This window comes from Esox lucius, chromosome 13 (genome assembly GCF_011004845.1).
Source record: "Esox lucius isolate fEsoLuc1 chromosome 13, fEsoLuc1.pri, whole genome shotgun sequence".
NCBI lineage: Eukaryota > Metazoa > Chordata > Actinopteri > Esociformes > Esocidae > Esox > Esox lucius.
This window is the reverse complement of record NC_047581.1, coordinates 8,292,672-8,318,143: the sequence shown is the minus strand read 5'-3', so window position 1 is coordinate 8,318,143 and position 25,472 is coordinate 8,292,672. Positions and strand designations below refer to the sequence as shown.

The window sequence follows — 25,472 nt, the reverse complement described above, 5'->3', positions numbered from 1 at the left end:
GTTAGATGGGCAGAGGAAAAAGAAAGGGATAGTGGGGGGGGGGGGGGGGGGGGGTATTTTTTTCTTCATGATTTCCACTGATATTTTTTTTATGACCAGGTCCACAGGTTGAGCAGAACAGGTTATTTCTTTACAGGCCTTGAAAATGGCTTCAGTGGTCGGGGCTTGGATAAAAGCTTTCCTTAGATGTTCCTGGGTTTGGAGGCAGATCCTTAGAAATTAGTTAATTATATACTCCTCCGCTTAGTCATTACTGACCCAACAGTTTTATGTTCTGCATTGATTACCTGTACAGTTGAATGTCAGGTGGTCTTAATCCGAATCGCTTATTTAAGTTGTAAAAAAGTATCAGTGAGTATGTCAGTTACCTAGTCTAAAAATCAATCTGGTCGGTTAGTTTGCAAGGCAGCATTCTAGACGCGTGAAAAAGTAAGATACCATGGACCGCATTAGGAGTCGATGCACTCTGGATCAATCAAGTCTGATCAATGTGGGTGACTCGCGCAGGGAGTAGCTCCTCCGCTAGTTAGCTGACTGCGTACAGGACAGCAAAACATATCTTACTCGAAGTTTGCTGATGTAGAATCCAGCGTCCTCCAGAGTCATGTTGCCCTGCAGTTTGATGATTTGCTGGATGGTCTTGAGGACGTCCCCGGCCATACCAACATCCCCACACACGTAGATGTGTCCTCCCTCCTCTCTCAGGCACTGGTACACAGTCTCCGACAGCTGCTCACGAAGCACATCCTGCACATATTTCTGTGTCCGAGACAGGGGGAGATTGAGAGCCATGGAGTAAATCATCAGGGAAACAGGGTTATCAAGAGTTTGGATGCAACAGATTCTAGTAGTGGTGCATTTGGTTCAAGTACAATCCAATGCAAATGGTGCCCTGGATAAAGACTATATCTTACGGTAAAGAAAGTAAGAGTCAAAATATTGACAAAAACAGGGATATACTGTACAGACTTTATTATAATATAAACATACACCACATTGCCCACATGACCTCAGTCTAATCACACCAGACAGCACACTGATTTCCTTTTTAATTGTATTATTTTATGTATTATTTTTTAACTGTAAGGTAATAATAACACTGATATTGTAAATAAGAAGATAATGTCCTTTTAGTGCAAAAGTGATTTGAAAACCATCCCTGGAATTAGGATCTTAGTTTGATGTCACAGTCGCGACAAACAGAACTAGTTTCCAAATGACCCAACTGATCTATAAATCGGAAGGATCACAGGTAATCTAGCTACCGCAAAAGTGTGTTTCAGAGTAGCCATTTCCCACTGAAAAAATGCAAATACATGCCAGAACATGCCAATCGGAGCTCACTTGCTTGTGCTTGGCTCCGCCTACCAGATTTAGCTTCCTAGGTTCTGCCAATGTAGCTTCACTAGCCTCCAATTAAAAACAACCGCTTGTGGTCCATCAAGGGTTACTAAAAACAATCTCTGCAGCAATTTTGCTTCATAAAGCTAGCCTAGTTTGCTGATACTGTAAAAGTCACAGATGGTAATCTGTTTCTGTTTGCCACAACAATTGGCAACTTTGTCTAAAAGTTCCATTACATCATTGTAGAAGCTCTGTTACCGTGGAAACTGTCTAAGCTGCTTGTGTCATCTTCTTGATCTAAATGCACGTTTTTAGTCAGCTGTTGTACAGCAGAAAATTCTAAAACAATCCATAGAATTGTATCTTGTCTGGGGTCCTTTAACATATCTGTACCAGATTTTTTGACCTTATGAACAGTCTGAGAATTTCAAGGACCAGGGATATAAATAAAAAGCATTTAAGGTATTTTTATTAAATAAAACAAGATGCATGATTTCTTATAAAGACTGCAGTAGGCAATTAAAGGAACTGTATTTCTGAAGGTCAACAGTAGGGCCTACCTTTGGTCTGCCAGGCTCTCTGGAGTAGGCTGTGTAAAGCTCTTTGAACACCTCCTTGTTCTTAGCCTGAATAGTCTCCTCCTTGTAGATGTGGTCTATGTGCGATTGCCGGCATCCAAATACCAGGATCATGGGGCAGGGTTTGATACCTACGGAGACAAACACAGCAACAAGTTCTTTCTGAATGTAGACTAAAATGTTTGTGGTGCTAGTTGCTTCCTCCGGTTCACGTGCATTGCTTCATCATGGGTTGGAGTCTGGCCCATTCCATAATTTGTTTTTAAAACATGCTCTTTGTTTTTCACCACTTCCTCTATCAAATTAAGCATACAATTATTACACATACATAACAACAGGTGACAAATAAAAGGAAAAATGAACCAGGTGTCTTGGTAATGTGTTGGGCCACTGCGAGGCTCTAGAAAAGCTTCAACGCGTCATGTTATAGATCTATGGGTCTATCAAACTGTGAAGGCCATAGCAGATGACTCATAACACCCACATAATACTCACCAAACTATTCAGTGACCCTTTGTGCCCTGTGGATGATGGCATTGTCATCCTGGAAGAGACCTCTCCCATCAAGATAGATGTTTTAACATACGATAAAGACGATGAATCAGCATAACTCTAAGGATTTGCAGTCACCTTGTGTACCCAAACCATGCCAGGAAAATGCCCCCCACAGCATAACTTAAATGCCTCCCACAGGGTTTTGGACCACAATTTTCGTCCCTGTTGTCTTTACCATAGATCTAAATGCAGATGTAACTTTTTTCCTTGAAATACTAGCCAGTTGATCAGTCTGTGACTAAAGCTCCTGCCATCCGTGCACCAATAATAAACCCTCTTTTATTGCCAAGTCTCTTGCCACCTTGATCCAAAATCCAGGTCAAATGGGCCTGCTCAGCATTTTATAGATGCCACAGAGCATGATGGGATGATAATTGCACTAGCATTCATTAGGGTCGTCAACTCATTTTTTCCCTTTGTCACCCATTTGCACGCACACACACACACACACACACACACACACACACACACACACACACTTATAAATTAAGTCAACATTTGGTGAAAGTGAAGGGCTCAGTAAGTCATTAAGGAATAAGTAATATAAGTAGCGGCAGAGCCTTTTGCTATTCTACAACGTAAACAAACCTTTGTGTTCGTAGTCAAAGAGTTTTTGCTCCCAAAAACTTCTGAAGGGGGCGATTCCAGTGCCTGGGCCGACCAGGATACACGGAGCTCGAGGGTCCTTCGGTAATCGGAATGTAGGAGCACTACAGTCAAAGAATGATCATCCATTAGAATATCAAATATCATCAAACTTTAAGGAACAAAACATTTTATTTGATATTAGGAACTGGGCCGTCTAAGTCCTGAATGTCTATTTGCTGAAAACTGAGGTATATCAGACAGTGTACTACAGGTACTACAGATATCAACAGTTCTAATTACGTTACTTAGAGGAGTTTATAAAAATAATAAGGCAACTCAGGTTGTGTTTTACTGCCAATATGCCACGGTTACAGGCACGGTGTTGCACCTAAAAACAGTGATATATTACTGCTTAAATACACCTTTGCAGCAATAGCACACACAAAGTAAGAAGCAAAGTGGTATACCCTCTGACAAAACAGGGGACCATTTCATCTGCTTCTATTCTGTTAAGCCATGACGAACACACTCCATGGTGTATCGGGCCCTCTCCATCTGAAAAGAGACAATCAGCCGTCATACACTTTACCTATGTACCTCCTCGTCCTCACACCACGCCACACAAACTAACACTGAAGTAGAGTACACATAATGCTGTTCTGCAGTGTGGGCAAATGACTGTAATTTAACTGTCAGCCTCGGCATCATGCACTTCACTTCACAGAGCGTGTTCACACATGCACAAACAGGCACACACGCGCAAACAGGCAAACGCGCACAAACATCTCAGAGAATTAAAAAGGTGCCTGCAGCCGGCTGTTTTTGTTCATGTTACCTGGCAGTTGAACTAAATTGCTATTTAATAAATGTCAAAGCTTAAGGATTAATGAATTCATGAATGTATAGTAGTTCAATTACATGCACAAGAAGCAAACATAAAGAAACAGTTTTTTTGGAATGTTCTTGGTGTAATATTGGATATATCCAATGTAATTATCGTATTAGCGTTAGCGGTAAATGTGCCCCCACATTATGCTTTGCCGTGAAAGCCATCTTGGATGTTTGTTTAGGTAAGGATTTCCAAGGTGGATTAAATGCCCTAAAATACAGGCTGGCGTTCTAAGATAACTTTAAACTCTTTTGCTTTTAACTCTCACAGGGTCGCTCCAGAAAGGATGACTCATTTTATTAATGATACAATTTTCAAATAGCACACTCGCTTCCCACCAATATCTCCACATCATTGTACCGTGTCAGCAAATTACCATTTCACATTTTTAAATTGTATTTTTACATCTTATCCAGAGCAACTTGCAGAAAGAATTAGGTTTTCTTGGTCAAGGGAACAATAACGGATTCCCTTCATAGACATGCTGAAACAGCTACAAAAAGACTACGTATGTGTCTATAAGACCAGCCCTAGCGGACAACCTTTAACTTCCGTATCAGACCAGTGAACTTCCCTCAGCACACTAATTATTGGGAAACTTCATGCTCCCTCATGTCAGCCCAACCTACAGCTGTCAGTTCTGCTCGGGTGCAGCAAAAGACGGGCCTTACCCCTGGTTTTGTAGGACACCACGGCCACTGTAAGGTGGATCTCCCCAGGGTGGAAGTCCGGTGAAGAGCTGATGGAGTAGTATCTAGGCTGGAGGAGGGGCAGCTGGGTCAGAAGCAGGGTGGACGGCATCTGAATGGACGGGAACTCCTCCAACACTTCCACCATAGTCGGGTTGTTGTACCACTTCCACTCCTCATACTCTTGCAAGCCCTGGAGAGGAGGGCAAAACAGAGTCGGACAGACGAGAACATCTTTGATTTGTACATTTTATATTACCTATCATAATGAGGGACCTGCAAACTTGTTGAAAAGAATCCTGTTAATTGTATGAATTGTGTAAACTATAATGCCAAAAAGGCACCTTGACAGTTTGTGATATATACAGTAGCCTATATAACAAGGTGAAGGACTGTCTCCACTTTAAGTGGTGTATAGGAACAGCCCATAGTTGTGGTATATTGGCCATATACCACATCCCCTCATGCCTTGTTCTTAGTGTTAATGAGCGCGGTATACATATACAGTGGGGCAAAAAAGTATTTAGTCAGCCACCAATTGTGCAAGATCTCCCACTTAAAAAGTGTAATTTTCATCATAGGTACACTTCAACTATGAGAGACAACATTTTTAATGAATTAATTGGTAAATTATGGTGGAAAATAAGTATTTGGTCAATAACAAAAGTTAATCTCAATACTTTGTTATATACCCCTTGTTGGCAATGACAGAGGTCAAACATTTTCTGTAAGTCTTCACAAGGTTTTCACACACTGTTGCTGGTTTTTTGGCCCATTCCTTCATGCAGATCTCCTCTAGAGCAGTGATGTTTTGGGGCTGTTGCTGGGCAACACAGACTTTCAACTCCCTCCAAAGATTTTCTATGGGGTTGAGATCTGGTGACTGGCTAGGCCACTCCAGGATCTTGAAATGCTTCTTACGAAGCCACTCCTTCATTGCCCGAGCAGTGTGTTTGGGATCATTGTCATGCTGAAAGACCCAGCCACGTTTCATCTTCAATGCCCTTGCTAAAGGAAGAAGGTTTTCACTCAAAATCTCACGATACATGGCTCCATTCATTCTTTCCTTTTACACGGATCAGTCGTCCTGGTCCCTTTGCAGAAAAACAGCCCCAAAGCATGATGTTTCCACCCACATGCTTCACAGTAGGTATAGTGTTCTTTGGATGCAACTCAGCATTCTTTCTCCTCCAAACATGACGAGTTGAGTTTTTACCAAAAAGTTCTATTTTGGTTTCATCTGACCATATGACATTCTCCCAATCCTGGACCATCCAAATGCTCACTAGCAAACCTCAGACGGGCCTGGCACTGCAGGATTTGAGTCCTTGGCGGCATAGTGTGTTACTGATGGTATCCTTTGTTACTTTGGTCCCAGCTCTCTGCAGGTCATTCACTAGGTCCCCCCGTGTGGTTCTGGGATTTTTGCTCACCGTTCTTGTGATCATTTTGACCCCACGGGGTGAGATCTTGCGTGGAGCCCCGGATCAAGGGAGATTATCAGTGGTCTGGTATGTCTTCCATTTTCTTATAATTGCTCCCACAGTTGATTTCTTCACACCAAGCTGCTTACCTATTGCAGATTCAGTCTTTCCAGCCTGTTGCAGGTCTACAATTTTGTTTCTGGTGTCCTTTGACAGCTCTTATTTATTTCTTATTTTACTGAGGAATTTACCAATACATTCATACATTTTTTTTTCTCATTTTGTCTCTCATAGTTGAAGTGTACCTCAAATTTTTAAGTGGGAGAACTTGCACAATTGGTGGCTGACTAAATACTTTTTTGCCCCACTGTATATAGCATCACATTTGTGGAGGATGGAAAAGATTTTTCAGCTAGATCTGACACTCACACTGCAAACAAACTTCTTCCTCTCCTAAGAATGGCAGCGACATGATTTACTGATGCCTTAACATTTTTGGTCAGCCTGTACAACGTACTGTACTTTTGTAACCCCACAAGTACAGTATGCAGGTTTGTTGTTGAACTACGACCCAAAAAGCACATATAATAAGCCTGTAAGCCTGTAAGAATACATAACCAGTAGCTGAAGGTTCCACTTTTTTCTTTTTTTATTCATTTCTCCTTCTACTTCTTTTACATTTTTTATGTCTTTTCTTGTTTTTGAGAATGAGATGAACCATGGAGAGTGAGTCACTCAATCGCCTGGCCAACATAACATTTAAAACACATTTACAAAAACTGAGGATGTTTTGTGTATTTCTTCAACTGTGGGAAGCATTGCATGGGGAGAAAATATCTGCAGGTTATCAGGCATAGGGTTTAAGTTCCATGGCATCTGTGCCAGCCAAAACCCGCCTACTGTAAGGTTCTTTTAGACAAAAGCAAAGTACTTCAAATGGTGTTTTAATCAAACAGTGGAAAGAGGTTTTATAGAGTATTTCTGAGGTAAATCAACCAAAGAGACAGGTGGCTTTGTGCCTTGAGAAAAAGGTGCCAGAGTCAAGATAAAGAGGAAATTCACAGCCACAGTACTGAAAAGAACAAGGAAACACATTCACCAGGGAAGCCTTCAATGTGTTTCTATGAAGGCTTCACTTTAAAGTCGACGAACTTCCATTACGGGATGAAAAGAAGTTAAAGACTATGTTATGCTTTTGGTTCCACATTCACATTCCGTTCCTTTACCTCCATTACATAGTGAAAAAGCATAAAGAATCTAATGAATGCTAATGAACTGAATCACCTGATGTTCCAGCGTGGATCAGTTGGTAAGAGCATGCTGCTAGTGAGTCATGGGTTCAGTTCTTAATGGGGTTATACACAGTTGTCTATATCCACTATATGACTTTGCTGCACATTATTTTGAATAAAGTGCTAGCAGAAACACATTACCCGTCTATGTTTATTAATGCATTATGAATCAAAATGGACTAAATGCGGAAAATATGTTTTGAAACTTGGGAACTCATATTAGGTTGCCTGATTTGAAAATGTGTTCGGGAGATAAACGGTCCAAAAACATTTTACAAATCCGACACGTTGCATAGACTCGGGTTACTAAACTTGAGTAACCTCCAGTAGCAATGACATGCAGCTGTATTCCTTCATTAAACTTTAGAACAGATGGAACAAGACCGGGCACTCAATCAGGCAGGGGAATAAATATCACCAATGATAAGGACAATTTCTACACACAAGATCAGTCATTGTTTATAAACATTCACTGTTCTTATGTTGACTACGATGAGCAGTCCTAGAACACTTAAAAAGACCACATTTAACTTCTTGATAAAAAGCTATTCTGAGGCATTTCAAACCTTACTCCCTTCAGATTTTAATATTTCATTATAGTCGTTTGGCAGTTCTTATCCAAATCTCCTTAAAGGAGCAATTATCCCTTACTTAGGGGCACAATTACCATTTAAACCTGAAGGTCACAGGATCTAGACTCCACTAGGAATATAGGATAATAAATTATTACGAATCAGATGAAAAGAATGACTGCTTGTGAAAGCTCCCCACTAAAACGAAATGGAAACATTTGTCACTTTCCTTACCTGCTGGGGTCAAAAAAAGGTTTTGGATACCTCGACATAAGCAAACCAGATGAGTATTATTTAGGGGGCCAATGTCTTCCTACACTGAATGACCCGTATTTGTATGTCAACATCGCAAAGACCCCTGCGCTCAGATCGGTCAGAGGTAAAAAATACAATTACACTATGGGTGAAACCCTTCATTACCTTACTGAGGATCTCTAGTTTCCTCCTATGCTTTTCATTGGTTGCCAGGGAGGCAAACTGCTGCAATAGGACAGGGCTGGGGGGCGTGGTGATGTCCAGGAAGTACTGGAAGGCCTGGAAGATGGTGCATGGCGGGATACGAGGCTCCTCTAGCCAGTTACTGATCACACCTACAACAAAATAACACCAATATACGTTCTAGTAAGACACCAGATGACATACTGAAACAAACATATATCAAACAATATCACACAATGTCATAGAAAATGTATAGCTGATTTGTGCATAACAATTAACTAAATCTCGAGTCAGTTTCAAAATCTGCTTCAAGTGATTTACTTAACTGAAAGGACATTTGTTCTTTGCTGTTTAGTGGAAAAATCTATCAAAGAGGCACTAGGGGATGTGGACCAATGTGCAACAGCTTTCAGCCAATCTGTATTCAGGATTCAAATATTCTAATTCATTAGTGGCATCACATCACTTCCTACTGCGCCAACTGTGTTGATAACCGGTTTATAATAACAATAAGTCATCTCAGGCGTTTGTTACATATTGCCAACATACCCCGGCTAAGCCTCTCTACCCAGGCACTCCTCGATTAATTGTGCCTATGAACAGCTCTTAGCCATGGTATTTTGGCCATATACCACACCCCATTATGCCTTATTGGTTAAATAAAAATACAAACCTAGGGCCGTGTTTCTCTCTTCAAGGAACTCCACCTTGACAATCTGATTGACAGGTGGGGCGTCTTCTAGTTTCTCTATAAGGGCCGTAACCAGGTCCTCGTGGTTGCCAGGGAAGATGCCCAGATGGTCGCCGGGCTGGTACGCCAGGCTGTCCTCGTTATTTGTGTGAAGCCGAACAAATATGGTGGAACGACTGCTAGGAGATTTAGGAATGTAGTTACAGTTTGTGACTATTATACATACAGGAGTTATAACCCGCGTACAGTTCCCAGCAATACCCTAAATTCTGGCGTATTCATTTCCTACATGAGAATAGGAAAGTGCTAATTGAATGCTCTCCAGTCCAGTTAAGAGAATTAAAAACAAACCGCAGACATCTCAGAACAGATAAGCTGTAGTCTTTTGGTGCATGCTGATCTTAACAACTCCCAGTTTTAAAGGCTCAGAGCAGAGGAGAAAGATCTCTCAGATTCAGTGGGGTCTTGCTCATAAGATTGTGAACAGTTAGCATTTTAACTTGGTCTGGGACGACCATTTCACTATAGAGAGTGAAACCAGTGTTGTTACTTAAAAATTAAAAAATGGTAAAATAATATTCATTTGTACTCAGCTGCCAAACTTTGGGATACATTTTCCCAAAAAGTTGTCTAACTTTAATAATAAAAAAATAGCAGTATGCATATAGCATAGATGAACACCCAGCACAGAATATTGGGCTGACTTTTGGTGCTGTGTTTTATACAATAGTGTTTTTTTAAATGGATTGCCCTGTACATGTTGAGGATTGACTGTTGCACATATTAGGAGATACATAAGACCTGTCCAATGATACTGTATTGTTATTCCATCGCATCGTACTGTATTGTAAGAGAACGTGTACCCACTTCGATGTGGAACTTTGCAGATTTTCACTCTGTAAGATCTTGGCTCCATGAACCTTCTTCTTATGAATGCTGTATAGTGCTGTATGAGGACACATTCAGAAGAGTTGATAGATTAGCTTTTATATATGGTCAATAAATTCCCCTTCATCAGAAAAAAAGACTCCTTTGCCATTCTTTATAGAAGATGAATTTTGGATTGTGATTATATTTGAAGCATCTGTGCAATTTCTTATGTAATCAAGATGGGCCATTACAAAGCAGTTGTAGCCTATATAGGCCTTATAAAGAGTAAAACCTTAGTATGTGTTGTATAAAGTTTTCAATAACACTCCCTTTACCTTGTGTTAGAGCCGGGGCCTCAGCTGTGTAGGTGAGGCGGAACCTACTCTTCTTCCAGCTCCGATCGTTACTGATCAACGAATCATGCGCCTTCTCGATGTTCACATCACCAATGCAGAACACGTCACAGGCAGCCTTGACAGACGGAGACACCCACAGGCGTTTATAAGTACACACATTTGAAAGACAGGCAGGCTTTGATAAGAACAATTATTCAAAGATCCGTCTTTTAGAGCCGAGAGGGTTTTTTGATACTCCATTTCGGAGAATGAGGCGATGAATAATGCACTAAATCAAGCAGGAGAATCTCCTGGCCTGCACACAAAGTCGGTTCAGCCCACGGACATCATCCCAAGGTCTGGCTGCCTGAAACATTACCTCGACAAACAAGGAATGATTCAGCAGACTGGAGTGCCACAGCGTGGGTGCCGTTATGAATTTACAAATGAATGCATCACACATCACTCAGTCACCTGTTGGCATATTTTACATAACACCAGGTATTCTGGCATTCTTGGATGCAAACACTTCTTTACAGAGGCCGTGTCTGAGATTTGTCCGTGGCTAGAGAAAGATGTTTTGATCATGGGGTGCTGATAACGGTTGACCACCTGATGGCTATCGTACACACAGGGACAAAAGCACGACTGCGATGACGCGCATCACATGGACCGAGAAACCCACACGCTTCGTCAGAAAACAAAAATGAGGGATTTCCAGAAGCTCAGGGTGCTGAAATTGTGTCAGGGGGCCTGCAGCACCTCTACTTCTCACAGCTATGAGTCCTACTGTTGATGCAGGAACTGGTAGTGCGATCAAGGTTTAGAAGATCTAGGATTTGGATTTGGTCCAAACAAAACATGAATCAACCTGTACCAAATAAAATACCATCCTATCCCCAGCCCAATTTACATTTATCCCCAGCCCAATTTACAATTTGCATATACTATTGCAGAATTTTATACCTGCTGTGTTAAACTGGTTCAAAATTAAATACTGCATTACCCATTATTATTACTGAATGTCTGCTGTTCTGGTAGCATGGAGGGGAGCTTATCCATCATTTTAATCTAATGTGGTCCCAGGTAGATGTGTGTGTGTGTGTATGCATTGCATGTGCATGGGTGGTACGTGCCACACAAAGACACCCCAGGTCCCCCACCTTGAAAACCTTCTTAGCCCAGTTCCTGAAGGACTCTTCCTGGCCACACAGCTCATCTCCTTCCCCCATGCGTAGGATTCGCTCACCCCCCAGCTCCTCGAACAGCGTGTCCACAGCGTGGGCAAAAGCACAGAAGTGTGGGTAGGCCCTGGAGCCAAGGCCAAACACTGAGAACCTGGAAAGAAGGAGAAAGAGAGAGTGAAAGAAAGAGCGAGAGAATGAATGTGTGTGAGGAAATGACACTCTCAGGCGGCAATACAAACAAACACACACTTTGGTTTGATTCAGACAACCATAAAGGGAATTGCTCAAACAAAAAAACAAAAAAAGGGTGGTCCTCACATAACTTGGCAGACACAAACAGGTGAGTTGTCCCTCACTGACTGATGTGTTATCTTGAACCAGATGTCTGTGTTAAGAGCCCCTCTGAGAGGTGGTGAGGGTGACAGGAGACATTCTCACCACTGTCCACCCATTCAAAACACATCAGGTCTAAGAAGCTGTCCTGGGGTTCTATTCAGACAGATTTGTCTTTCTGTCATGCTCGTTTTAACACCATGGCTACCATATGTACTCGTATCCTGATGTTTTCTTAAACATAGTCAATGGTGTTCTCTAACGCCATGCGAAAACAACATTTCTGATTAGGGCATATAGGTCCAGATGTTAGCATGTTGGCTGACTTCGGCTTTGGCGATGTTGGAGGTGTAAATGTGTATCTAGGTGTTAAGAGAGCTGTTACCATGTTAAAAGTTCAATTGACCTCTGTTCGATGAAAATAATGACAAATTAGTTGATCTTTTCATGACCTCATTTGAAGGGGGTTTGGGGGTGGAGGGGGATTGGTTTCTAGAGTCAAGTTTGGGACAGAAACAACAATCAACAGTCAAAAGGAACTTACTGTTAATGAAGTTAAAACCAGTTTTACATGGATACATCATTTTGAATGTCCATCACCACTGTCCCTAAGTCTCCCACCACGTGTGCTTCCACCTTCAATCGCTGAAGAAAACATTTCAATGTCCTCCTCAACGAGGTAATAAAAAGTATCCTAACATCTCTCTTGCCTGGGTAGCAGCCCAAAAAGGAGCTGTTGCTATGGAAACTCGCACACGCAGGAAAGTGCATGGAGGAAGGGAGGGGGGGGCAGGCCTCCAAGACAGGCGGAGTTAGAGGAATGTATTTCTGATTATGAAAAATCAGCATGGGACAGGACAGGAGAGGTTTTTAATTGGTTAACGCAGGGAGTCGAAAAGGTTCCACGACATACACCGTCAAAACATCCACCAGGTCGGTGTCAAATGGTGCCTGTTGGATCCAACTCTTAAACCCATTCTGAAAGGTTGGGCTTGCGTACCCTACCTGACGTTGGCAAGGGGTCCGGTGCTCTCAAAGTTGACCTTGGCCTCGGGTTCGTCGCTGGAAGATTTGCGGGTGTCTGAGTAGGAGGACACGCTGTTGAAGCGCACCTTGTAACTCCTAGGAGAGAGGCAGACAAATGTACAGTATCGAACAAGGCTTTATTAATCAACTGCAGAGACAGACATATTGATCTCCACAATCCTCCAGAGGCAAGGCCCTGACACTGAAAATCGTCAGGAGCACAGTGTCAGTCAGCGTAGCAGCCCTGAATCAATATGGGGGTGCAGGTTTAACTTCTGTTGGACAACGGTGGACCACAGGAAGAATTGCTGCTGCATTCGGCAGTTCAGTAACTGATGGGGACGATAATAAAATCCTACGGTAGCCATGGCCTAGTGTTGTCCAACAGTCTGAGCTGCTGCCTTCAGTGCACGCCTTGCTGTGTGGGTTCAAACCTGGCCCGTTGTTCGGTCAGGAGAAAAAAATGCACTAATCTTTTACCACACCTCTGTTCAATGAAGCATGGAACACTTGAAAATCGTAAATGTTGCCCCACAAACATGTGACTGTAGCCGTCAGTGCGCACCGATTTGAGCTCTAGCCACTATAGCGTACATGAATCTACGGTGGCATGTAGGAGACCTGACAGTGTGCTTGGTTGAACTCACTTCCTGTCCTCTGTGTTAGACGTCGGGTGTCTCATTTCCATCAAACCACCTCCGAATTTCTGAAGAATAATAGGAAGACACAGTAGACCATCATTCGAGAGCAGGTTTGACTTACGCAAGTATAATGAAAACACAGATGGTTCTATATGCACACATACTGTGATTCACACACACCCACCCACACGCGCCAATGCACACTTCACATTTCACCATTCTTGTGGGGACAATCATTCCTATATTTTAATAACCTTAAGCTAAACCATAAATCTTAACCCTAATCACTTCGAACCTTTAAACATAAACCCTAAGCTGCACTTCAAACCTATCCCCTCATCTGAAAATAGTCCCTTAAAATGGTCCTTGTTTTACTATATTGCTGGGATTTTGGGTACTCACAAGTATGGCAGAACAGTGTATTGAACACAGCCGGCTGGCCAATCATACCTCTCCATTCTCAGGTGGATCTCCGTTTCCAAAGGTACTGGTCACCACCAGCACCAGTGTCTCATGCTCCAGGTCCACCATGTCGTACTCATCCATTGACATCACCTACGGTGGTGGAACACAAGTGTGTGTCAATGACAAACATCTCCATTTCATACACCCACCTGATGTCAATAACGCAATGGGAACCAGAGCCATTTTCAGATACGAAGTTCAAAACACAAACATTTCATTTTCCGACAAGAAAAACAGTAGATACTGATTTTTATCTCTTTAGAAGAAACTAAAGAGATAAACATTGAAATAAAAAGTCCATGGGAAGCTTCTCTTCTCGCCACCACTCCTCTGTCAGACACGACTTGAACATCTCAAAACAGTCATTTGCTTGGGGCTTGCATTAACATGCTGATAATGGGCTGCCATACAATTTACACCCAGGCATCTGACTCTCAATCTTGATCCGACAGCCACGGTGCCTCCAGGCCATCGTGCCGTGAGAACAAGACTGGTAAGACGACTGAGGGAAGAAACACCCCCCATCCCGGTCAAGTCAACCATTCATCCATCCATCCGCCTGCTTCAAATACAACAAGATACTTCCACCTCCTCTGATTGATTACAAGAACAAATAGGATGAAAAAAAGGATACTGTTTTCCTGGAGAGAAACACTGGATGACTGAGAGGAGCAGAGCTGCGAGGTTTTAAATTTTTCCCCCAAAGCCATTTACACAGCATGCAGTGTTTTATGATCTTATCTTAAACTACAGCTCAACGCTTGGCTGGGTTGATTCTGCCGTTGGGTCCCGTGGCAATTTGCGGCATGAGATCGAGAGGGAATGTGACAAAAGAAACATTTCTGCGTAACCTCGCCAGCTTGGTGTGAAAACCTCTCCTTGTTATTTTTCTAAAAAAAAAAATCATTCAATATCATCCCTGATCCTAATATTCAGCTTGTGTGGTTTCCCTTTCTGTCAACAGCATGGAGTTGGTTTCAGAAAATAGACATGGCACATGAGCACATTTTCAACGTATTTAGCTGAGGGTTACCTTTGCATCAAAGGCGTGCTTGAAAATCTCACATAGGGTTTTTGCATAGTCTTGAGACTTTCCGGTCTCGGTGGCGAATAGTATGGTGGCTTTGACCCGCTTTGCCATGGCCTGACCCATCAGCTTGGCTGAAAACTTCACAGCCCTGCACACACAGAGGCACAGAGCCGGGGGACGAAGGTCAAAGGTCATATATATAAATATATATTGCATACAATAATAAAAACAGTTACAAACATTTTATAGCTGTGACTATTAAATTTAATTGTAACAACATGGTCAGACAGAACTATTAAAGCAAAGCCTGACCATCCAAGACATTACAAATATAGTTTTAACGGTGTTCAATGCAATACAGTGTTTATAAGCACTGAACCAGTAGTCATACGGTAGGGTCTCTCGGGGTAAGACTGTTAAACTAAGCTCATGAGGAGTTTTAAGTAAGATTTTTCCTGCATCATTAGGTTCACATCCTTTAAGGTCATACAAAATGCATTTACAAACTCAGGATGCCAGCTTTAAATAGTTCATTCATGAAAGACTTTATGTACTGTAGCGTAAAGAGGAAGAAAAAAACGGAAGTTAAATCATATGCATCAGTGACCATGGGCACAACAGACTTCATCACACCGTAAGCCCTTCCTCCGTCACCTCCCTCTAAAGTAATTTAAACACACATGCCCATTGTGGCTTCGACACTTGTGTGGTTAGTTCGCTCGATCAGGCAAGCTGACAACGCAGCATGTTAAGCTTAAACAGCGGACGGCGATGGTGATTACCTCGTGTCCATCCCCCTCAGGGGAAATACAATAATAGCACAGGACAAAAATCACCCAACAAATGCGAGGGAGAAAAAAGAAAACAGTTCTCTCTTCTTCAGTTGAAAGTTCTGATCACCCTCTTACGGGTTGACTGAAAGGAATGACACAGCTCAGTACATCCGCTCCATTCACGCCCCCCTCTCTGTTCTGCTACCTGGTCACATCCTATTGGATTAAACAAAAACCTTTCTTGAATCGGCACTATGCTCCACTGTTATCACTACTAGCATCCACTTTGCAGCTAGCTGACATAGAATAAAAATGTGCTTACTCGGTTGTGTGGTTTTCCCATCTAGCTATCTTAAGTTGAATGCACTGTAAGTCACTCTAGATAAAAATACGCCTGAAATGTACAAGAGCGTAAGCCAATCAGCAGGCAGCCCTGAATGAAAACAAACACACTATACTCTTACTTTGCACTTAGTGGCCAGTCAAGCAAAGCTACACCATTTCATTTACAGTAATAGGTGAGATTACCTAATAAACTGGCCATCGAGTAGAAAGTTATTGATTAATGTGTGACCTCAAACACCAATGTCATTGAAGAACAATGTTGTCCTGAGGCTAAATGAGAGGACATCTGTGCACTTACTTGGCCAGTTTCTTGAAGCCAATGGCTCGTTTCTTGGTGGGCGTTCCGTTGTTTGCTTTCCACACATGGTTATTCCATGGGTCAGCCTGTGACAAGGAGGAGAACATTTAACCACTGACCACTGACTAACATTAACCAGCTCTTTCTAACGTTTAAATACTTTGAAATACAATTTACTGTTGACTCAGGTTAGAAAACTGAGTATTCAAGAGAATCAACTTTTGAACTTGTCACGCACGCTCTCCTTTCTCCTCACCTGGTACTCGAAGGAAGGCGTGAGCCGATAGTTGAGCATCTCCTGGTGAAATACGGGGGTGATGCTCCCAGACATTGGAGGTACGATCCACACCCAATCCCCCGGGCAGCCCCCTCGTACCCTGATCTCATTCTCCATGTGCTTCATGAAGGACTCCGTGGCCGAGTGGTGGTCCACTATGGTCACTTTCGATGACTGGAACAGACAGCAGGGAATTACTTTGTGTCTGAGAACTTCGGTCACTTCAAGTGCTCAGATCTCATGTGACAGTGGGGTTCTGGAGATTGACATTACCCAATTTCTAACATAACATCTTCTGAAGGTCGATGCTTTAGAGTGTGGTTGATATACAGTGGATAAAAGTCTACACACCCCTGTTAAAATGCCAGGTTCTTGTGATGTAAAAGAATGAGACAAAGATAAATCATGCCAGGACTTTTTCCACCTTTAATGTGACCTATAACGTGAACAATTCAATTGAAAAACAAACTTACAATAATGTAGACTTTTTATATCCACTGTAGAAGAGAGAGCAATGCAAATAATATCATTCAAGAATGCTTGGCAATCACCTGGAAACTGAAAAGAACGGCTATGTTGATCTCCACTAATGCTTGGTCCTTCCACAAAGACGAGGTCTTTCTGGTATCCAGGGCCATCTTATTGGCCACTTCCTATTGGACCGGGAAACACACATTTGGAGTAATGACAAAAGCTGTTGTTGATAACTGAAGCTAAGCCGGAACATTAATGTGAGATCCTGTCACGGTCTTATCTTGTTTTTGCCTTCCGGCAGATAAGCAAATTAGTTGTTTGTAAAGTTAGAGTGAAGATTTCAATTAACATTTGACTAATTTTATCTCTTTTCACATAATACTACATCAACATGACCCTTCGAGTTAATGGGTTGCGATAGCTGTCCTGAGTGACGGCTAAGTGTTTGCAGTCAGCGTAAAAATCACATTTCCCAAACAGTCTGAAAGCCCGCAAGACATTTAACATTCGATAATGGAGACCTTCTCTGGAATGGAGACATTAAACAACAAAACACAACAATCAATTTACAAGTTCTTTGTGCTCTACATTAAAATAATACCATCTTATCTTGTATATATCGTAATCATTCTGTTGATGGGTAAACCTTTAGCAGGAGGAAGGGTGTTCATGAGGCTTCAAATGGGAATATGAAAAAAGGACTTAAGTGACTCTGTGCCTGGGAACACACACATTACCATCATTATAATGGCTATGCTAATACGTTAAGCTGAATATAAAGCACAACACGCTGTACATACTGTATCCACTTATAGCTACAGCTTTTAGGAAGGAGACCTCCTAAGATCCAAAACAAATTCCTTACATCCTGGGGACATCCTAGCGAATCCCTGGGTGGTTGTAAGGACACGCTTGACATGCACTAATTATCGTGGTTGATCACGATTTTTGTAAAATACATTAAATAATTTATCAGCATACAGTAGCTACAGCAACAGCCAATAACAAGATCTTCTTTATCAAAACAACCACCTGTGTGAGGAGCATCTGCTTAATGACAAAAAATTTAAAGCATCACTGGAAAACAGTGCTTCCACAAAATGTAATTAGATAAAAATAGATGAATCAAGCAAAACATTGTGCAAATTGGGTTAACATTTTTTACTTATAACAAGACAGAAATTCAGAAAACAACCCTTGATTCTGAAATAACGACAGTACAATTCTTACAATCTGAAAACAAAAATATCAGCTTTGTTCAGTTTTATCAATGTGTCTGAATAAGACTATGTAGCTTATTTCCAGAATGCATGTGCATTTTTCCCAATCCTATTGGCAAATGTAATATCTTACTAAAAGAATTTGTATCGTATATAAATTAAATTCAACATCAATTCACATGAAAGCAGTTCTTGCAGTGCGAAGACATGCCTTTGACCTCAAACCATCTTTTTGATAGGTAGCTGTGATTTAGGATACATCTTCCACATACAGCATAGCTCTGCACGAAACCACCATGTCTGAAATGCCTTTCATGAGGTAATCTATAAGTGACAAATGTTTGACGCCCTTTATTCATGTTGCCATGAGATCAGATTAATCCACAATGGTCAATTTTGAAGAGGCGTCATGAATAGCCCTCCAGATTGTAGTGAAGCATTCTATGTCATCTAGTGAATATCATAGCCAGAGATAAAACACATGTAACACTGTCATAAAACTGGGAAATCTCAATGTGCCACCATTTAACCACTCGACCAACAGCTGTCATATAGGTCCCTGGAACCAATCTTGCAGGACTTCTTGCACCAGCCATGTAAGTGGTGCGAAATCATATCTAGAAATGTCTCTGAATGCTTCTTAAAAGGTCATAGTACCTCCAGGATGTTGTAGCGAGAGCTGTCACAGAAGTCTCTCACGCCGATCTCTGTGCCCATGTACCAGCCGCTGAAGGGACAAGCGGTGAACTCGAGCCCTCCCACCTCAAGCAGCATGCTGGATACGGCGGGCAGGCCATACCACTTCAGGTTCAAGTCCTTGAACCATTCGTACCTGCAGGCCGGGCGCATGGGGAAGAATGTTAATTAATGACATTCAGCATTGGGAGTACAGATGCTGAAGGCAACATGTAGCATTATATAAACTGTTTGATCCAAACCAGAATGTTGATTGGCAGATAGCCATGGTATATGCAAGCAATTAGGCATTGTGGTATATGGCCTCATACACCAAGGCTATCAGCCCATCAGCATTTAGGATTCAAACCACCTGGTTTATTATTTAAGAATAAGGCATCTTGCTAGTTTGTGGAATATTCCCAATATATCACGGCTAAGAGCTATGTCCAGGCACTATGATGCGTCATGCCTAGGAAAAGCTTTTAGCCATGGTATATAGGCCTTAGAACCCCACCGTGAATTATTCCTTAACTATAAACTGTGCTATTTGAGCCCGGAATAGTAATATGTGGCGGCGTACTACGGTATGTGTATTACAAATCTGTTTTGCTATGTAAAGCCAGGGCTAAAAATTCGACTGTAGTACCAACTTTAAAATGTAACTGAATTGACTTTGCTGTTCAGCACAAGGTGCTTCGGTAACTTTTCAGTGCTAAGATTCACCTTAAAATACTGTCAGATTCTAAGTAAAATTGTAGATTCCATTATTACCTACAGACACATTTCAACAAGAGATGCTACGCATTGTGTGTTTGCTTTACAAAGCGCCATGCTTCTGCAGTACATTGTGTGTTTGCTCTACAAAGCGCCATGCTTCTGCAGTACATTGTGTGTTTGCTCTACAAAGCGCCATGCTTCTGCAGTACATTGTGTGTTTGCTCTACAAAGCGCCATGCTTCTGCAGTACATTGTGTGTTTGCTCTACAAAGCGCCATGCTTCTGCAGTACATTGTGTGTTTGCTCTACAAAGCACCATGCTTCTGCAGTACATTGTGTGTTTGCTCTACAAAGCGCCATGCTTCTGCAGGACATTGTTGGAGAGTAGACGCGCACAGCCAAGAAAGCCTTAACACAACACTCGCAGCCAAGAAGCACAGGAGCGCAGCCAAAACGCACATTATCGCATTATCACAGCACAAACACTTGCAGGTAACTCTGAGGACCTGAAATGACGGGACCTGCATCCATCTACCAGGTACTACACAGGCTCTGAGTTGTCCCTTGGGGCTGCTCTACTCAGTAGCGGAGAGCCGTCGCAGATTTATGCAATGATGAGACACTAGCGGAGCCAAACGGCAGGAACCAAACTGGCACCGGAGCAGAGAGGAGGCCAACTGAACTGACGGGGGAGGGGGTAGGTTGGGGAAAGGGCCAGTTCTGGGAGCTTGGTTGGCAGAGGGGACTGAAATCCCCACCCCCGAGCCTGCAGTCCTGTGGCGTTCCGAGTTGAGAGGGCGGGGTGGAGAGTATCTGCGTGTAAGAAACACGGCCACCGCGTTGCTTCATTCTAAGTGGTACACCTCCATTAGAGGATTACCCCTGTGCCAGTTGGTAGGTGCATGCACACATCTTGTCTCACTCACTTGGGGTGTGTGATCTGCACCTCCAGAATAAGGTCTTGGGGGATCTCGAACAGCTCCGGGTCGTTCCCATTGGATTGCAGCAGAAGGGGCAGCACGTCAAAACGACCCTTGGGGGCCTTCCAGCCCTGCTGGATGCAAATCTGGAGACCAAAACATTTCAGAACAATTGCACACAGACTCACTCAACTGGACGTGCAATCCCTGTGTGGTGGCTCCCACTCCGAAATGAGTTGAAGTAAAAGCTTTGAACTTGCTCGGAGGCACGCTATATAAAGACATTCGACCCCCGAGGGTTTTGTGAAAGTGGTTCTGTGGGTGGAGATGACACAGTAAAGTTTGTGCTTTCAAATTCCGCGAGGGAGACATTCATTATTCACCTGGAATAACAGTGGCCGCAGAGTCATCGTTACCTCAGTGAATTCCACGTTGGCTGGGTCTCCCAAGATCTGGCCGTCAGGCTGCTTGTAACCGGCGTAGCGAATCAGCTGAGTGTTCCACACCCTGAAGTCATGCTTGCCATCTGTCCTTTGAGGAAATATTGTAATGGCAGACCTAATCGGAAAAGAAGCCCGCCAGCCCACAGACAGCAAGCATTTAATGACAAATGAGTTCACGGCAGCATCTATGGATTAGAAATGTACATCAATCCACGCTGTGGGTCAAGCCGACTAACAAAACTGACAGGATTATAGCTCAGTTACCTTTAGGCCTCCACAACAGATCTCGGTTTGGTTGCACTAATACCACTACAGGGCAAAAGTGTTGATTCGACTAATCTGGCAGTAAATCGCTAAGTCCCAGAGAAACAGAGTGACAGAAGATCGGCTGGTTTAAATCCAGGGGCAGTTGGATAGCTGGAGTATCCGTCGGGAACCAATCTGTCCGGTGTAAATTCCAGAACGGGGTGGTTCTGTGCGACTCAGTTTGTAAGAGAACGGCCCTAGCAATGTCATGATTGTGGGTTCACTAAAACATCTCCGGGCACTAATGTCATCAATCGCCTCAGAGCAGTGCAAAGAATAAGAGGAGAATTGACTAAACAAAATCCTGACTCATGGGGCCCGAATTCAAGTCGTAGCCGTCTGTACGCAGACCAGCTCACGCTTCAGCCAACAGAGTCCTAATACTCTGTCACGCAGCACGCAAACGGGACAGAGAGACAGGGGCTAGGTACACTTTGACCTATAGTATGAAGTAGCTTCAGCGGTCTTTGGTAATGTACCACGAGGTGACTCAGTGCACTGATGAGTCAGACACTAACACAGGATGCTGTTCAGTAATTGGGGAGTAAAGACAGTCACGTGTCTTTACGCTTGGCAGAGCAGCGTCGGACGGATGAACGACTGCCTAGGAGGAGTCTGCGAAGACTGGGGAGACGGGGGAGAGTCTGCGAAGACTGGGGAGAGATGGCAGACGGGGGAGAGTCTGCGAAGACTGGGGAGAGATGGCAGACTGGGGAGAGATGGCAGACTGGGGAGAGATGGCAGACTGGGGAGAGATGGCAGACAAAGAGATTGATGTAGGAAAATAAGGAGGAAGAGAGGAACAAAGAGAAAGAAACCCAAACGGAGATGTGGAGAGGGTGAGATGAACTGAGGTTAAAGGTTAGAGAAAATGAAAGGGAGGGAGAAACTGCAAAACAGAAAATTGAGACAGATGGGGAAACTGGACCGAGGAATGTGACAGACCAACGGAGCGTGGCGAGGAGAGAGAAAACGAACACTGAGGAAATGGACAGGGAGAGGCACCCAGCGCAGAAGACCCTTACTCACCGTAGGTTGCCTTTGTTAGTGGCATACTTGATGTGGTTGCAGATGTAATTGTACATTCCATGAGCCGTTGTGCAGTCCCTGGCATCAAATACCTGTTTACAAAAACAAACAAAAAAAACACACGTCATGAAAGAAAATACACTCACACAACGTTAAATGCCAATGACGTTTTACGGAACGCCACACTGCATTTAAAAACGTAATGCTACATTACACGGACCCGGACAAGAGGAGGTGGCTGCATTTTATACCTTGACCCAAGCTGATTAGTTAAGCTGGATTTGGTTCCTGACCTGTAGTTTGGACCACTGGATGCGTCCTACACAGCGGGCTGCGTTCCTCCAGGCATGCTTGGCTCCATAGATCAGCTCCGTGTCCTTCAGCTGGTACGTTCCGGATGCCTCGATCTCCTTAGTCACCTCCTCCAGCCTGTCCACGTGGGCCTTCGAGCCAAACCTGTCACACAAAGCTCTGGTCAGGGGGACACTGAGACAAGGAGCAAGAGTGTCTATAACATTGTCCCCGGCAGTGAAGGACGCAGCTCTATTTAGGGTTTTGTTGTGAGTGTAACTTTCTTGCCTTTTGATGGAAGTGTAATACTGGTCTATGAAGTCAGTAGCCAACGGCAGGAGCTCCTCTTTGGTCCGACATTCGTCCGGCTTGCGGCTCCCCTGGCTCGGTGTCATTAGAGAACCGAAACAAACGCGCTCACTGCAGATTGACAGCTGAAAAGCAATGTGGATGACGTCACATTACCGCAAGGCTCGGATGAACCAAAATGGGCCTTGTGAAACAGAAAACATTGAGGAATAGCTTGGATGCGGGCTTCTATCGGATCCCACATCTCAGTCTCCCCGTGGAGTTGGGGAAGAATACGTATGCAGGTTCATCGCAGGGTGCACCGGATTCCATTACACTTCGAAATCCTTTCATCTGCTTTAGAAATCGACTCCTCGCTGTCTCTGTCCCCTACGCTCTCTTTCTATCACTTTCTCTTACTCCCCCCCATCTCCCTATTCTCCACATATCTTTATGGATGAGTAAAGTAGTGTCATTTTCCACCTCCTGCCTTTCCTGTCAGAATAATCAGTCTAGAGTGCTTGACCCAGGGCCGGAAAGTCAGATGGTGCATCCTGTGAGTGTACACAGCAAGCATCTCAAATGTGCTGTTGTAGTGGCCGAAGACACCACACTCTTCAAGGTATATGCACTGAAACACATTGCAGTTGTGATAGATTTTTGCTTGATTATTTTTCCACTACATGATTATACCCATCAAATTGCTTTTGAATGTATCAACGGCAATGAACGTGAAATCAGTTGGGGCACAAGCACAAAAAAGTTGTCATTTCAAACAATGGTGAGAAACATCTCAGAATGTTATTTGTTTGATTATTTATTAAAAACGTGCTCTAACACACTGGTTTTCATGAGGTTAGCAAAAGCTGGTACAATCCAAGCCCACATTTTTTTTTTTTATATTTACACCTATGGATTGATTTTGTGGCTTTGTATAGGAATGGAGAAGAAGTAGCTAGCCACAAACTGGGGATGTATGCATAGCAAAGGCCCTATTCCTTAAGGCAGCATTTGCAAAACAACTTTTCCAAACTACCTAAAACTAATGTAAACAACACCCAATGAGCAGCATAGACCAGAAAATGTCCATTGAGCTTGGATTTGAAGGTTATTGTCAACAGTTAGTTGTAACTCCATGTTTATAAAGATGCCAAACTAATATGACTTTTTGTTTTGTGGACTTAGGGCAATTTTACCTGACATGGATCAAGTCATAGTATAAAACCGAAGTTAAATAGCTGTTCTCAATTCAAAAGGCTTTTTAGTCTATGACTAGGCTTAATGTGTGCCCGGAAACTAGTGAGTAGCCGTCCAACCCTGCCATTCAAGTAGTGTCACTGACCGGTCATAATGACCTTGCATCAGTCTAATAACACTCAAATAATGTGATGTTTGAACAGCAGATTACAGCTGGACGGATGTGTCCAGAATGACTGCTAATGTTTGAATTAGTAGAAGAGTCATTAAAAAGGAGAGTGATGGTCGCCCAGACCAACCTTGCATGTTCAAGGGAGTAGTTCTTAATGCATCCGCCGGATAAGAAGCCGAGAGTGAAGAGGGAGCCGGCGGCTGTAAGAGTAACTCAACGACTCAACTGCTTAAAAGGGAAATACTCGTCCTGCTGGCAGAACTGGCCACCCGCTCACACTGTCTAGCCCAGTCCACACAGTCGGACCGCTCAAGCCGCTCAAATCCCCGTTCCCCTCTCATCCCCCTGTTCAAGCAACTAGAGCCACCCAAATCAGCACGACGCCTGCCAGAGATAGGAAGTGAACAACAATCCCCCAAAAAAACACAACCTCTGAGGATTACAAGGTGAGGGAAGAGTGAGAGATAAAGAGTGAGTGAGAGAGAGAGCGTGAGAGTGTGAGAGTGAGAAAGAGCGCACAAGACAGAGGCAAGGAGACAAAGTGCACAAGAGTGAGTGGTAAAGGAAGATGACGATAATTCTCAGCGTCAGAGTGTTGAGTGTTAAAAATAAAACAAAGGAATCCCGTTTGCCTCAGTACATCCGCCTGCCATAAGGCACTGGGCATTCATGGCACCCAGCTGTCCTTTCACGGCTGAGACAGAACGTTCAGTCATATATTATACATTTGAAGATGCCCTATTAGAGGGCCATTCATCGGTACGCATAGGAGGCTGTCGTCCATTAACTTTCTGAAGTAATTCGCCATGCACGTAAAAGCATTAAAAGAGCAAGACAACAGCCGTGTAGATATCTAAGTGGAAATAATGGCTAAATGTCTGGGTAATAATGGCTAAATAACGGCTAAATGTCTTGCTTAAGGGCAGGGATTGGCAACCCTGGTGCTGGACTTCTTCGGGTGTGTTCAATAGGTTAGCACCCATCAAAGTACAACCCACCTGATCTTCTAGAATGTTCAACAGCGTTCAGTGCAGTGTTGCACACCTTTTGCCTCTACTTGTTCTAGGGAGCTGCTGTTTAACACTATTTGAGAAACA

At 43.2% G+C, this 25,472-nt stretch overlaps 1 protein-coding gene across 2 annotated transcripts in view; it reads right to left on the bottom strand.

Annotated features, from left to right (window-relative positions):
* nos1 (nitric oxide synthase 1 (neuronal)) overlaps nucleotides 1–25,472 on the bottom strand; it is a 40,416-nt gene that overhangs the window by 1,160 nt on the left and 13,784 nt on the right. Inside the window, exons 5-27 of one of the 2 annotated variants that reach the window (XM_010905608.4) lie at nucleotides 23,007–23,152; nucleotides 22,721–22,883; nucleotides 22,428–22,519; nucleotides 21,066–21,207; nucleotides 20,656–20,795; nucleotides 18,992–19,166; nucleotides 17,192–17,293; nucleotides 16,620–16,814; nucleotides 16,364–16,449; nucleotides 14,951–15,095; nucleotides 13,903–14,007; nucleotides 13,459–13,517; nucleotides 12,791–12,907; nucleotides 11,429–11,603; nucleotides 10,266–10,401; nucleotides 9,928–10,006; nucleotides 9,043–9,239; nucleotides 8,352–8,521; nucleotides 4,626–4,836; nucleotides 3,533–3,620; nucleotides 3,066–3,187; nucleotides 1,905–2,053; nucleotides 565–759 (exon numbers count right to left, since the gene is read on the bottom strand). In XM_010905608.4, the coding sequence (XP_010903910.2) occupies nucleotides 565–759; nucleotides 1,905–2,053; nucleotides 3,066–3,187; nucleotides 3,533–3,620; nucleotides 4,626–4,836; nucleotides 8,352–8,521; nucleotides 9,043–9,239; nucleotides 9,928–10,006; nucleotides 10,266–10,401; nucleotides 11,429–11,603; nucleotides 12,791–12,907; nucleotides 13,459–13,517; nucleotides 13,903–14,007; nucleotides 14,951–15,095; nucleotides 16,364–16,449; nucleotides 16,620–16,814; nucleotides 17,192–17,293; nucleotides 18,992–19,166; nucleotides 20,656–20,795; nucleotides 21,066–21,207; nucleotides 22,428–22,519; nucleotides 22,721–22,883; nucleotides 23,007–23,152 (3,189 nt within the window). The remainder of the gene's footprint in view (nucleotides 1–564; nucleotides 760–1,904; nucleotides 2,054–3,065; nucleotides 3,188–3,532; nucleotides 3,621–4,625; nucleotides 4,837–8,351; nucleotides 8,522–9,042; nucleotides 9,240–9,927; nucleotides 10,007–10,265; nucleotides 10,402–11,428; nucleotides 11,604–12,790; nucleotides 12,908–13,458; nucleotides 13,518–13,902; nucleotides 14,008–14,950; nucleotides 15,096–16,363; nucleotides 16,450–16,619; nucleotides 16,815–17,191; nucleotides 17,294–18,991; nucleotides 19,167–20,655; nucleotides 20,796–21,065; nucleotides 21,208–22,427; nucleotides 22,520–22,720; nucleotides 22,884–23,006; nucleotides 23,153–25,472) is intronic. The other variant, XM_010905609.4, reaches the window with a different exon arrangement.